General features: G+C 43.4%; 1 protein-coding gene across 5 annotated transcripts in view; it reads left to right on the plus strand.

The window, feature by feature from the left end:
- Positions 1-4,510: 4,510 nt before the first annotated feature.
- NPNT (nephronectin) overlaps positions 4,511-13,802 on the plus strand; it is a 72,235-nt gene continuing 62,943 nt past the window's right edge. Inside the window, exons 1-2 of one of the 5 annotated variants that reach the window (XM_035111822.2) lie at positions 4,511-5,088; positions 10,795-10,895. In XM_035111822.2, coding sequence (XP_034967713.2) covers positions 5,018-5,088; positions 10,795-10,895 — 172 coding nt within the window. In that variant the 5' untranslated portion in view covers positions 4,511-5,017. The remainder of the gene's footprint in view (positions 5,089-10,794; positions 10,896-13,802) is intronic. The other 4 variants (XM_035111819.2, XM_035111820.2, XM_035111821.2 and 1 more) reach the window with 4 other exon arrangements.

Here is a 13,802-nt window from a genome sequence, read left to right on the forward strand (position 1 = left end):
CCTGGATTCATTTCTCTCTAGCTGGAATTAGAAAAACCCAAGCCTTTCCTAAAAGCCATGTTTTAGTAGTCATTCTGTGTTGTGTATTTACTAAAACGAACTGATGAAAATCTTACAGCATGCAAGACATGCAAGGTTTGTGATGCTCTGAATCAACTCACTCTGACCCAACTTGCTGGAATCATAGTGCAACATAATTTCAGAATCTCTTTATTTGGCATTTTCTATGTTTGTTTGCCATAATGCGTCAACAACTGGAGCTTGCGTTTGAATTCTTGCATGGTTTCCCAATCCACACAGTTTGTAATTTTATCTGCTCAACTATGTGCTTTGTGGGTTGTTTATTTTTTTCCATATGATACTAGTGTTCAAACCGAGGTCATGGTTTAGGGTGTGTTAGCAAAGCATTCCATGGATATATTTTCAGATTGGTAAGTGGCTTTCAAAGCATTTCCCCCCTTTTTATTATTGGCTTGTAACTTGCATTCTGGTATCCTTAGTGCCACAACTATGCATTATGAAGACGGATGAGATGACCCCCCACCAAATTTATTTAAGCTCAAGCTATACAATATCTGGGGGATCCAGGATCGGAGCTCTCAACTTATTTTCCTAAAATGCATCAATGGGTGAAAAGTCTTTGGTCCTGTTCTCTTGCATTGATGAAGCAAAGCACACACTGGCATAAGACACAGAGGGGATACTCAAGTGTTTATTATGAATTGCCTCTTGCTGAATCAAAGTATCATACAACTAATTCAGCAATGTCTTCTGATGGGCTGCTTGTATAATGGATGGGGAACCTGTCGCCCTACTAATGTTGGACTCCCAACTCCCATCAGCCCCAACCAGCATAGCTAGTGGTCAGCGATGATGAGAGCTGATATCCAACAACATCTGGAAGGTGGCAGATTCTGCATCCCTGCTGTATAAGTTCACAAGTAAGGCATGAAGGTGATCATACAATTGTAGAGTTGGAAGAGGCCCTGAGGGTCATCAAGACCAACGCCCTGCAGTGCAGGAATCTCAACTAAAGCAGCCATGATATCAAAACATAGACCCACAACATCTGGCAATTTGAAGTGTACTGCTTCAGAGCATTGTATGCCTATTGCCTCTTCACCCCATTTCCATTAGTTCTAACTAGAATGTATATTCTAGTCAACCACCCATCCCACAGGACCCATGCAGTGTCCACTCAAATCCAAGGCATGTAGGCTGGGCCAAACACTAATAGGATCATGATCTCCAAAAGCAGGGAGGATTTCTTGTCTTTCCAGAAGTAGATGGGGTGCAAGCTGCCAACTATAGCTCCAAATGAGTAGACTACAGATGTGTCATTGGGAAGACCCACATACATAACAACGCAGGTTGTTTACAAAGTGGTTCTCCCAAGTTGTGCAGTCTACAACTACATAGGTGTGAGCAGTCATGATTTCACAGTCCCACCTCCAAAAAGTTTGGTCAGTGGAAGCTGTTGTAAAACGCATGGTTAGCCAGTGCATCTCTCTCTCTCTCTCTCTCTCTCTCTCTCTCTCTCACACACACACACACACACACACACACACATAAAGTGCACAAGTCTGAATTATGAATTCATAAGTTGGCACATGCCAACCTTGATGGAGCCATACAATCTCCACTGCTGCCGCCACCACACCCATGAAAATTTGTGCCCTGTTTATGGCAGCGTAACTAAGCACAGATTGTAGGTGGCTATGATAGGACACTATTACTCACAAAGCATTTGCATGGTCCTTTGTGCATATACACATGTGCTTCCCCACATGGAAAGGCTGTGCTAGAATTTAGCCAGTTACATTTTTTTCAAGGAGTTATCTGCCCTATGCTATTTGACTGAACACTTCATTTCTGCATCCTTTTCCCTTTAGATGCTTCTTTCTCTAAACCAGGGCTCACCAAACTTGTTCCAGTGAATGCTTTCACTGCTGACCCAGGGCAGGTGCCCCAGACTTTGAGTTTTAATTAAAAACAACAACAACCAAATCTCTAGTCCTCCTAGATAGGAAGTTACAGGGCAAAATGTGTGGGTAGCTTGTAAGAGATTTCTGTGAAATAAGACTGGATGTTGTGAGCCACCTAGTATATTTCTGCAGGTACCCATTGCTATTGGACAGCAAAAGCACCAGTGTGTTTGTGGTGTGTGTGTAACATCAGTGTGTGATCTCCAGAATCAGGACACAGGTGACTTCCCATGGTAAGCATAAGGTTCTTAGGGGGTGGCTCTCTAATGTTCTGCTATGCTAACAACCACCACCTTCAGTTATTTTGTGACTGGCACACCCAGCACTCTCTCAAATTCAAAATGCAAAAGAGTACGTGATCCCTGCTCTAAACCCCTTTACTAACTACAGCAGCACAACCCATGGATGTTGCATGTTTGCATGTTCCATGCTTACTTAAAACGTATCTTGCAATACCACAACATCCATTTCTGTAACCTATTTTACAAGAGATAAAGCAGCAATACAACATCAAAAGGACAAGGGATATCAGTACCAAGTGTCTGGGGTTCAAAAGACAATGTTTGGTATACATGAAGGAGCGTCTCCACCCCCATCGCTCTGCCCGGACACTGAGGTCCAGCTCCGAGGGCCTTCTGGCGGTTCCCTCGCTACGAGAAGCCAAGTTACAGGGAACCAGGCAGAGGGCCTTCTCGGTAGTGGCACCCGCCCTGTGGAATGCCCTCCCACTAGAGGTCAAAGAGAACAACAATTACCAGACCTTTAGAAGGCATCTCAAGGCAGCCCTGTTTAGGGAAGCTTTTAATGTTTGATGGATTTCTGTATTTTAGTGTTTTGTTGGAAGCCGCCCAGAGTGGCTGGGGGAACCCGGCCAGATGGGCGGGGTATAAATAATAAATAAATTATTATTATTATTATTATTATTATTATTATTATTATTATTATTATTCAAATAGCTGCTTAGATTCATGCAGGGGGCTTTGTCCTAGCAGAGTTGGCTTATTGGTTTTGGTGTTTTTTTAGCAGCTGATCTCCTTGCCATCTTGACCCTCATCTCAGCTGCAGGCACCTTCCAGCCAATGTCAGGTGGGATTCATTGGGTGCCTGATAAGGTCAAACACATAAAAGATTGTAGTCCTGCTTGCACTTACGCAGGAGTAAAGCTCAGTGAGACTTACTATGAGTAGACACATAGAAGCTGGTGCTGCAACTCTTCAGCTGCAATAAGATGTCATTAAGCATTAATAATGCATTAAATGAGAAGGATTGTGAATTTTATTATATGTGGTGGACATGCGAAAAAGTTAAAAGATTTTGGGAAATGATATACAATGAACTGAAAAATATTTTTAAATATACTTTTCCCAAAAAGGAGGCTTTTTTATTGGGTCATATAGGACAAGAGATTGTAAAAGGAGATCAAGTATTATTTATGTATGCGACAACCGCGGCAAAGACTTTGTTAGCCCAAAAATGGAAAACTCAGGAGTTACCAACGATCAAAGAGTGGCAGACAAAAATGATAGACTATGTGGAATTAGCAAGACTGACTAGCAGGATCCGAAACCAGGGAGAGACAAGGTTCCAAAAAGACTGGAGTAAATTTGTGGACTATATGGAGAGGAATTGCAGAAGTTTAAAGACACTTGCAGGACTGAAATAAATCCTACGAAATGACTTTAAGTAGAAGGAGTAAAGGAACTGTGAGATAAGAGTTGATAAGAAAACCAAATAAGGGGAGGGAGGGAAATCAAAGCTCAGCAGAGCATTGGGAATTTGAGATAGGTGAATAGATGTTAAAAAGAGAAAAATTGTGTGTGTTGTGTTTGTTGTTGAATGTTTTGTTTTGTTTAATGTGTTTAATGTGTTTATTTGAAAAATTTAATAAATTGCTTTTAAAAATAATAATAACAATGCATTAAATGAATAAAATGATGTCTGTGTCTCCTTCCCATACTAACAGGGTTAGGGAACCTGTAGCTCCCCAGGTGTTGCTGTACTACAACTCTCATCAACCCTGACCATTGGACATGCTGGCTGAGGCTGATGGGAGTTGTAGTTCAGTCACTTCTGGAGGACCAAAGGAGGACCTGCAGGACAGCTGCATAGCCTTGCATTGCAGGGGGTTGGGCTAGATGATCCTCAGGATCCCTTCCAGCTCCACAATTCTATGATTCTATGACTCAAAATGTGTTTTGAGGTGTAGTTCTGATTTTATAATATATTTATGGAGTTCTCCCATAGCATACAGTGCTGCTGCTGCTGATGAAACGATAACAGAGTTCCAAAATGGTCCCTGTTTGGTAGAAAAATAAGTTCTCCGTTGCGGTGCTGAGAAGTCTGCATCTGCGATTGTTTTTATAGATGGAGATGGTTTTGAATGGTTTTAATTGCTGGCTGTTTGTACGGTAGGTGCTTTATCACTCCCTGGTGGGAGGCAGGGAAGGACAGAGATTTAATGAATGGTGGGGAGGAGGGGGGGGGAGAGGAATAAGTAAAAGAAACAAATAAGAAGTTCCGCCTCCCAGCCTGCGCTCCTCATCTCCGCTGCCAAAGGAGAAAGAGCCGCGGGGGAAGGTGGCGAGGTTGCGCTCGAGCGCGCCTCTTTCGTTGGTGAGCGGCAGCGCCGCCTTCAGAGCGCAGCGTCTCCTTCGCTTTAGGAAGAGGGAGGGAGGAAGAGAGTGAGCGAGAGAGTGAGAGAAAGGCAGGGACGCAAGAGAGCGAGAAGGGGGCTCCCTCCTCCTGTTGCTGCTGCTAGTGGACTTCTCTCTCTTCTTCCGCCCATCCCTCCGCCAGCCAGGATTAGCAACAGCCCCGAGGGCACCCGGAGTTCAGTTTACAACGCGGGCTGGGCTGGGAGCGCCTCCGCGAGGAGAAGGAATCCGTGCGCCTTCGCCCTCGCCGCCTCGCATCCCTCCCCAACCTGCTGCCGTCGTTTCTATTGCTAGAGACGCGCCGGGGCTACTCTCCTCCCTCCTTCTTTCTCTTTCTCTCTCCGTCTCTCTCTCTCTATCTGTCTTCCCTTCCCGATCATGGATTTAACCCTGAGGTTAATCATTCTGTCCTGGCTCTACCTGGAGACTTTAGGGGACTTCGACGGAAGGTAAGCGCAGACTTTGGACACTGGCTCAGGGACGGACGGGCGGGCAGATGGATGGGGAGGCGAGAGAAACCCAGGGCGGCGGGCGGGCTCAGGCTTCTCTGGGGAACCTGGGAGTCCCAACTTGCCAGCCGGGGAGACTCGTCGTCGTGACACATTCTCCCGACGCTTCCCCGAGAGGTCAGCGCTTTTTCCGGAGTGTGCAAGGTACTATACAGATCTTGCGCTTGGCGCGCTCTCGGCGCTCGAGAAAAAGCACCCGCGGCAGACGCACCTGCAAACCCCAACTGCAGAGGGCACAGGAGCATAATTTAATCAGGAAGAATAAGGGAAGGTGGAGGGTTAGTTTGTTTCCCTTTTCCTCCTAATGATAACTGAGCATTCCATGCAGTAACTAATTATAAGGATTACAACAATCCTGCGAGGCAGGTCAGTGTCTCCTTGTTGCAAATATGGGGCATCGACACACAGAGAGATGGCTTGTTTCACGGAGGAACGAGTCAAATCAGGGACTTCTGATGCACAATTTAGGCTGCAATCTGATGCCCATTTGCCTGGGAGTAAGATCCGTTGATTTACTTCTGAGTAGACATGGCTAGGATTTCACTGTCAGTGTCACTACAATAGTTTTCTTGGCCTGGGGGGGTGGGGTGGCTGCATTTGTAGCAATGGGTTGTTTTCAATCCTATTATTTATAATACTGTAGTATTGATTGTTAAACACAATCTGGGTGTGTTTTATTTGAAAATAACTTCCATTTTTGTTTGCCGGAACTTGCCTTTGAGTGTGTGTGTGCACAATTGAACTCCTAATCTAGACCGATTCTTCCTTACAGGCTTTTAACTGTAAAATCAACTAAGAGGGTGGATTCCTGTTACTTTCCAGGTGGCAATGATTTAGTAGGGGGTTCTAATCTGGATTAGGAATTGTACTGCATATGAAACCAAAGGAAAATTGCTCTGGATTAATTGATCGGAAGAAGCACAAGGGTGTGTGGCAGTCATATCAATGGATGTTGGCTACATTCCATAGATTTCTTTTTCCACGCTACTTTTGACACATCTCACAAAAGGGAAACATATCAACAAGAACTTCAGAATAAAGTATATTGATTATTGTGCTGTGTGTGCATTGGCAACCATTTCCCCTTTATCTATGCAGAATTGTACAGATTGTCATAATTGAATAGCTGAAACCTCCAAAACTCATTTATGTATATATATATATATTTACAATGGTGCAGAGAAGGGACAGCCCTGAGGTGAATTGTGTAACCAACATCAAGTCTGCGAATATTCATAATACCCCAAGTACTCGTGTGTGTGTGTGTGTGTGTGTTTCCCAGACATACTTGTGTAGCTGCAAAACAGGTATCTAAAATAGGAAATAGAAAACCTGTGAAATCTAGGGTTAGATTGCATTCCCTCATGGAATGTACTGTACATACTTCACTCGTGTGGAGATGTGAGATAGACAAGCTTTGACAGGTTTGGGCAACCCAGAGTTCTTTATAACTTTATTACTCAGTTGCTACTCCCATGCAAAATAGCCTATAAAAGATTAAAGCCTAGTATATTTAATCTCTGTCTGATTTATCAGGTAGATCATGGCTATTGTGTATTTTGTATATAAAGCCATCTCAATTTGAAATTTGTGGTGAATTGATGACTGTTGCAAAACAGTTTCCTTTTTAGATGCTATGGTGCACGCCGGCAGTGGCAAGCAAATTGACTGGGAGGCGTTCGTTTCCAGTGGAATCTGTTTAATGTTCTCCAAGGAAAAGATGCACACCTGGAAATTTGCCTCATTCATTGACTGGAAATGACGAAAGTCTGCAAACTGATACGGTGTCTCTTTCTTAAGGAATTTAAGAAGACACCTGGGGATAGTGAGGTGTAGCCAACCCTTTTTGTATATAGTTTGGCAGTCAATGTAATGAGCTCCTGTGGCTTTCACAATACTGTATCTGAAATTTGCATGTGAAACTACACCTAATTTGGAGAAGCTTGCACATACAGAGGCACTTTGTATTATTTCTACTCTGCATTTTAGCAAGCCATCGTAAGTTGGCTAGCAATAAACATGCTTATAGCAATACAGCAATGATATAAAGAGCATGTAATAAAATGGCACTGAACTAAATGGGGCGCACCAATAAGATGCTCACGCTGCCCTAAATTTGCCTCTGCCAGAGGTAGCTCGGTTGTCTTTCATCCTTTTAAGCAGTATGGAGGGTTTTTACCAAAGGTTGTAGATCTGTGTGGAAGAATGATTGACTGGAAATGCTTCTTCCTTTTCTTCTGTGTAAAAGAAATACCAGAGACCCTAACAATAGTTAGGTTCAACTAGTTAAGCCACATGTGCGAATCCACCTTATGCAGTTGCCTTGATTGAGTTCTTTTTATATGTAAAAATGGTAGTTACTTGTGACCTAGATACTGTACAGTGTGTGGAGATGGATACCCAATTGAATACTCATCCAGTTGAAAGTGATGAAGTGTGCATGAGTGAAGTCTGTATGTGCATCTGATGTGCATCTGATTAATGCCCACAGTTCCTAATAATACACATTCAGAAACTTATTTTCATGCATGCATTTCTTTACCTGGACTGGATATTTATGCAGCGCTGTCTGTGTTTGAGTATAATGTTAGATCATGATTTAGTGTTATGTGAAAGAGCCTAGAGGACTTCAACTTTTCTCAGGCTTGCACATTCCCTTCTCTCTCCTCCTCCTCCTGCTGGGAGGAAAAGTTCAGAAGCATTCATTTCTGCTTTTAATTAACTGCGATTTGTTGTTACATCCTAACTGGTTTTTAACACTCGCTGTGGTTTAACAAGCTAGCTCAACTACCCATGGTTTTAAATTGGCTTGTTCGGAAGCCAGCCATAGTTAATGTTGAATGACTATCCTCAGTTCAGATGAAATGACAAACTGTGATGAATGAAAACAGAAAGCAAAAGCTTCTGAACTTCTTATCCCAGCAGTGCAGAAAGGGGAGGGAGGAGTGTGAGAGCCCAGATTGAGGCTAGGCTCATTTACATAGTGCTAAACTGTGGTTTAGCATTGTGTTTGAACACAACCATTGAGTTTCTATTTAGTAAATGTAGCATGAGAACTAACACAGTAACAGCAATTCCTGCAATTTCTTCTTGCTATGTGCCCAATAATCCATTTTACTTCACGATCATCTGGATCTGCTGGATGGCTTATTTTTTAAAAATCCCATTTAATATACAAATCCTATTTTATAAGTTAAATAAGTCAGAAGTTGATGTCTTGAGCACAGAGTCAGTGAATCAGTATACTGAGAAGACTGCAGCTCAAGTTTAAACATGAATCTAGATAAGTGAAATGTGAAAACGAGTGCTGAAGAGCTGGAATGTGTGTGTAATTGCTACAGCTATAATATGTCAAAATGTGATGAAAAACTTTGATGCAAATTAGGGAGTAGGTCATGCAGAATGCAGAAAAGACTAAACAGGATCTTGCATGAAAAGGTCCTTCCTTTAACTGTGCTTTTCTCAATTTGTTTAGCAGTTGACATTTATCTCATATGGACACTTTGCTCCAATAAAGTATGTTTTATTCCTACTTCATTGTGGATTGCAGTGTAGTGTAGTGTCGGGGTCCACAAATTCCACTTGTTCATGGTAGTCAACCCAACATTTGTGGTCACCAGGATTCCATCTCTTCCCCAAGAGTGGTATTTTTATTGGGTTCTTGCACTGCTGTTCTGAAATTCGCCACGGTGTTGGGGACAATTCCACACCTCAGTTGCTTCAAACTCGGGAGGAGAGCTGGAGATGGTCACAGTTGTGCTGCAATTCCAAGGTGCCACAAGAGTCTCAGAGGTACAGGGCAACCCACAAGAGGCTCAATCACCTCCCACATCTTGGAGATGGAGAAGAAGCAGGGGAAATAATCTTCTGAAGTCAGAACGTGCTTCAAATGGGTTTGGAGGAGAATAGGAAAGTTACATGTATATATGTATAAGTTTTATCGGTGTCGGTCCTAAGATCATAGCCAGGACTTGTCCTGTGGGGATGTCATCAGCTCTCCAGATGTTGCTACATCTGAACTACAACACCTGGTTTATAACTTTAGGAATATCCCTGTGGGGCATAACAAGTTCCACTGAGCACAGTATCATGAAAGAGGGGGAAGGATCAACGCTCAGTGGAAGATCATCTCCTTTGCATGTAGTAGGTCTCAGTTTCAATCTATGACATCTCCAGGTAGGACTGGAAGAAACTCTGGAGAACTGCTGTATCCGTGTTCTGACTCGGTATAAGAAAGCTTCCTGTGTTCCTAAAAGAATGTATGAGAGCAGTGTAAGAGCGGTTGTCCAAGCTAACAAAAGACATGAGTCTCATTGGTAGTGGGTTATACAGAGCCTTCGGTATCCCCCCACCCAAAGCTAAGAGGGTGCTGGAACCTTGGCCCATCCCACTGTGACTAGCCATGGTTTTGTTGAAGAAACATGGAGCAGAAGAGACAAGCATAGAACAAACAGAACCGAGGGATGGTTGGCTATTCACGCAGGGATGCAAGGGAACGGGATGGTAAAAGCTTCTAAGCATTATGGAGGAAGAAGGTGGTTGTTTAAAATTCAGACCTTGCGAAGGCTGTCCCATACAAGTGCGCAGTTTTGTCCATAGGAGCTCCACTGGCTCTGAAGATTTCATGGCACCATTACAACAACCAGGAAATGCTTTGCGATATCTTTGATTTTAGGGCATGTGGCTACATGGTAATGCCTAATAACATATGGTAGTTTCTCCATGCTTTGGTTCTGAGAAGCCTCCTTGTCAGGGTAGTTATTGTGTGAATCTGACCTAAAAGGAAAGCTACCGTAAAGGCATGATAAAGGTATGTTTCTTATGATGCAACACTTAGGAAATGGGTTATGTCAGGCATCCCCAAACTGCAGCCCTCCAGATGTTTTGGCCTACAACTCCCATGATCCCTAGCTAACAGGACCAGTGATCGGGGAAGATGGGAATTGTAGTCCAAAACATCTGGAGGGCCGAAGTTTGGGGATGCCTGGGTTATGTTAAGCGAAGAAGAGATGATAAAGGAGGATATTTTAGTTAACCAAAATATCTACATAGAAGCATGAAGAGAGAAAACAAGGGTGCACTCTACCTTTTGAGGACAGGACAAGGAACAATGGCTTCTGAAAAAGATTTCAGTTGGCAGGAAGGTCCATTAATCTTAACCTTTGCAAAACTGTCTCACACATGCATGTGCGTCACTGATTTTCCCCCTGCCCACTTGACAGCTGGCAACTGAACAAACATACTCCAATGAAAAATACTGCCTCTGAGTTGAGATGAGAAAAATGGAAAGTTCTGTTATGATGCTATATCTGCATAATCATCAAGTGATAGCTGTGGTATCAAGCAACGTCTTGCAGATGCACCACCGCGAGCTCGTGTGTCTGAATACACCCGAATCCTGCTTTAAAGTAATAGGTGCAGTTCAGTGTACTGGAGCGAGTTGTTAAGGAAGACACTAATTGTCTCCAGTGGAAATTTTTCAATCCAAAGGTTTTAGAGGCCTTTTTGTCAAGAATCCTCTAAGTATAGGATGTCAATATTGTGTCACAGGGCAGCAGGGACTGGGCTAGATGAGCTGCTGGACTCCTTGCAACCATGTGTCCTTATGTTCATTCTTTTCCAAATTTATTTTTGGCGTTGGTGCAGGTGGCCCAGGCAAATACTTTCCACGACTGGATTGTGCCGTTTTGGAAGCAGAGTCGACTGCTGCTGGGGCTGGGCTCGTCACTCATGGGGCCAATGCCAACGTGAGTATCACCTCTGCTGGGGCTTTGAGCCTTTTAAAACAAGGCTTGTTCCTCTCTAATAATGGCTTTCATATAATCACAGACACTCACATGATGCAGGGCTTATAATGTACATGGGGCTTTTGCTTTCACCTAGAGGGACACTGACAGGTTAAGAATCTTACCCATTTTAAACTCCAGATTTCCATATTAATAGTACTGTAAGTTACGGAAATTAAATGCAGCATTAAACCAAATGTATGTTCATTTCATTTTCCCCCCAGCATTACATTTGATTCAGAGTGTTTTTTCGTTTCTGAAAAAGTTTATCTACATAATTTTTGTTTGTAGATTAACATTTTCTGTTCCCAATTTCCAAGAAAGAAAAAAAGAGGCAAAACGTATTGCAATCATAAGCAGTTTTTAGCTGTATATTTTGTTCTTTAATAACATTTAGAGAAGGTTAAGCAAAAACCTTTCAGAAATATCCTTACTGAAGTTAAAGGGAAAAGATTAAAATAAATCCTTCCCAGATTATGCTCCTGTATTTAACCTGACAGTGTCTCGCGGTGGTACATATATTAATAACATTTCTTACTTTCTCATTGCCCTGTCAACTTTATCAACTACAATTTCTGAAAAAGAAGCATTTAGCTAGAAGCTATAGAAGTGATGGGAATACAGAAATGCTGGCTTTCAGTTGAATTGGAGAGCTGACCAAAGTAGCCAGATATAGATTGCCATGTTTTCTGTTGCCTTAGTTGCATATTTTTCTATGTTTGCACCAGATTAGACCCATGACTTATCTCACAATCACAGAATCATAAAATAATTAGAGTTGGAAGTGACCATGGAGGTCAACTCCCTGCTCAAGGCAGAGATTACAGTCCAGGATGCCTACTTGACAACTAGCTACCCTTTGCTTGAATACTTCCAGAGAACAGGAGCCCACCACCTCCTGAGGCAGTCCGTTTCACTCAGGGTCAGTGGCACAACAAGGCAAGCTAAGAAGACATTTGTCTTGTATAGCAGGTGGAGAGGATTGGTGACCTGGCACATCTCTCTCTCTCTCTCTCTCTCTCCACTTACTTGCCTTGTCACCCACCTGCTGGCTCTGCTTGTGCTCCCAGCTACCCCATTCAGTGTTGCTCTCCACATTCTCTTCCTCCTTGCCTCATTCTGAGGAATGACAAAGGGGGTTGTTTCTCTGAGGCATTCCGGGCCTGGCAAGTGCCAGTGTTGTACAGTGGTACCTCGGTTTACAAACAGGTTAAGCGTACTTAACCTGAAGCGAACTTTCCCACTGAAAGTAATGGAAAGTGGATTAATCTGTTCCAGACGGGTCCGCGGAGTACTCACGCTGAAGCGTACTTAACCAGAGGTATGAGTGTAATTGGTTCCGAAAGTCCATACTTAACCTGAAGCGTACTTAACCTGAAGCGAACTTTCCCATTGAAAGTAATGGAAAGTGGATTAATCTGTTCCAGACAGGTCCACGGAGTACTTAAACTGAAAATACTCAAACCGAGGCGTACTTAAACCGAGGTATGACTGTAGTTTGGTGCAGCAGCAGCTATAATAATAATAATAATTTATTTTTTATACCCTGCCCATCTGGCTGGGTTTCTCCAGCCACTCTGGGCGGCTTCCAACAAAACAGTAAAATACAATAATCTATTAAACATTAAAAGCTTCCCTAGAAAAAGATGTTTACAATGAGTAACTTTAAACTTTTAAAAGTTTGAGCAGCATTTACTCAGCTTGTTGCAGCAGCGGTGGCAGTGCAGGCTGTCTCCTAGACACCTCACCCAGAATGCCTTGCTCTGGGGAAGGAGCTCCATGGCCCTTCCTCAGAGTGAGGTAGGGAGGAGGCAAAGGGGAAGGCAGGAAAACTGGTGCCGCCGCCACAATAATGTGGTGGCCACATGAGTGGTAGTAGGGGGAGAATGGAGCATAGGAGGAGAAGGGGTGGTGGGGAAGCGACAGTGATGGGGACTAAGCAGATGAGTGGGTGATGGGAGGAGGAGAACCTGGCAGTGCAGCCTTTTGGCACCATGGATCACTGCCCTGTTGTGGCAAAGGGGCTTGAGTAACTCAGAGAAGCTATGAGCTATGCCGTGCAGGGCCACCCAAGATGGACAGGTCATAGTGGAGAGTTTTCACTAAATGTGATCCACCTGGAGCAGGAACTGGCAAGCCACTCCAGTATCCCTGCCAAGAAAACTCCATGGACAAAGACAACAGGCATATAAAAGTTATGACGCTGGAAGATGAGCCCCTCAGGTCGGAAGGCATCCAACATGCTACTGAGGAAGAGCAGAGGACAAGTACAAGTAGATTCAGAGCTGATGGAGCGGCTGGACCAAAGCCGAAAGGTCGCTCACTTGCGGATATGCCTGGAAGCGAAAGGAAAGTCCAATGCTGTAAAGAAAAATATTGCATAGGAACCTGGAATGTAAGAACCATGAACCTTGGTAAGCTGGATGTGGTCAAAAATGTGATGGCGAGAATAAATATTGACATCCTGAGCATCAGTGAACTAAAATGGATGGGAATGGGCGAATTCAGTTCGGATGACCATCATATCTACTACTGTGGGCAAGAATCCCGTAGAAGAAATGGAGTTGCTCTCATAGTCAACAAAAAAGGGGCGAAAGCTGTACTGGGATGCAATCTCAAAAATGACAGAATGATCTCGATACGAATCCAAGGCAGACCTTTTAACATCACAGTAATCCAAGTTTATGTACCAACCATCGGTGCTGAAGAAACTGAAATTGACTAGTTCTATGAAGACTTACAACACCTTCTAGAAAGGACACCAAAGAAGGATGTTCTTCTCATTATATGGAATTGGAAGGGAGTCAAGAGATAAAAGGAACAACTGACAAGTTTGGCCGTGGAGTTCAAAACGAAGCACGGCAAAGG

Source organism: Zootoca vivipara, chromosome 9 (assembly GCF_963506605.1).
Source record: "Zootoca vivipara chromosome 9, rZooViv1.1, whole genome shotgun sequence".
In the NCBI taxonomy this organism is placed as follows: domain Eukaryota; kingdom Metazoa; phylum Chordata; class Lepidosauria; order Squamata; family Lacertidae; genus Zootoca; species Zootoca vivipara.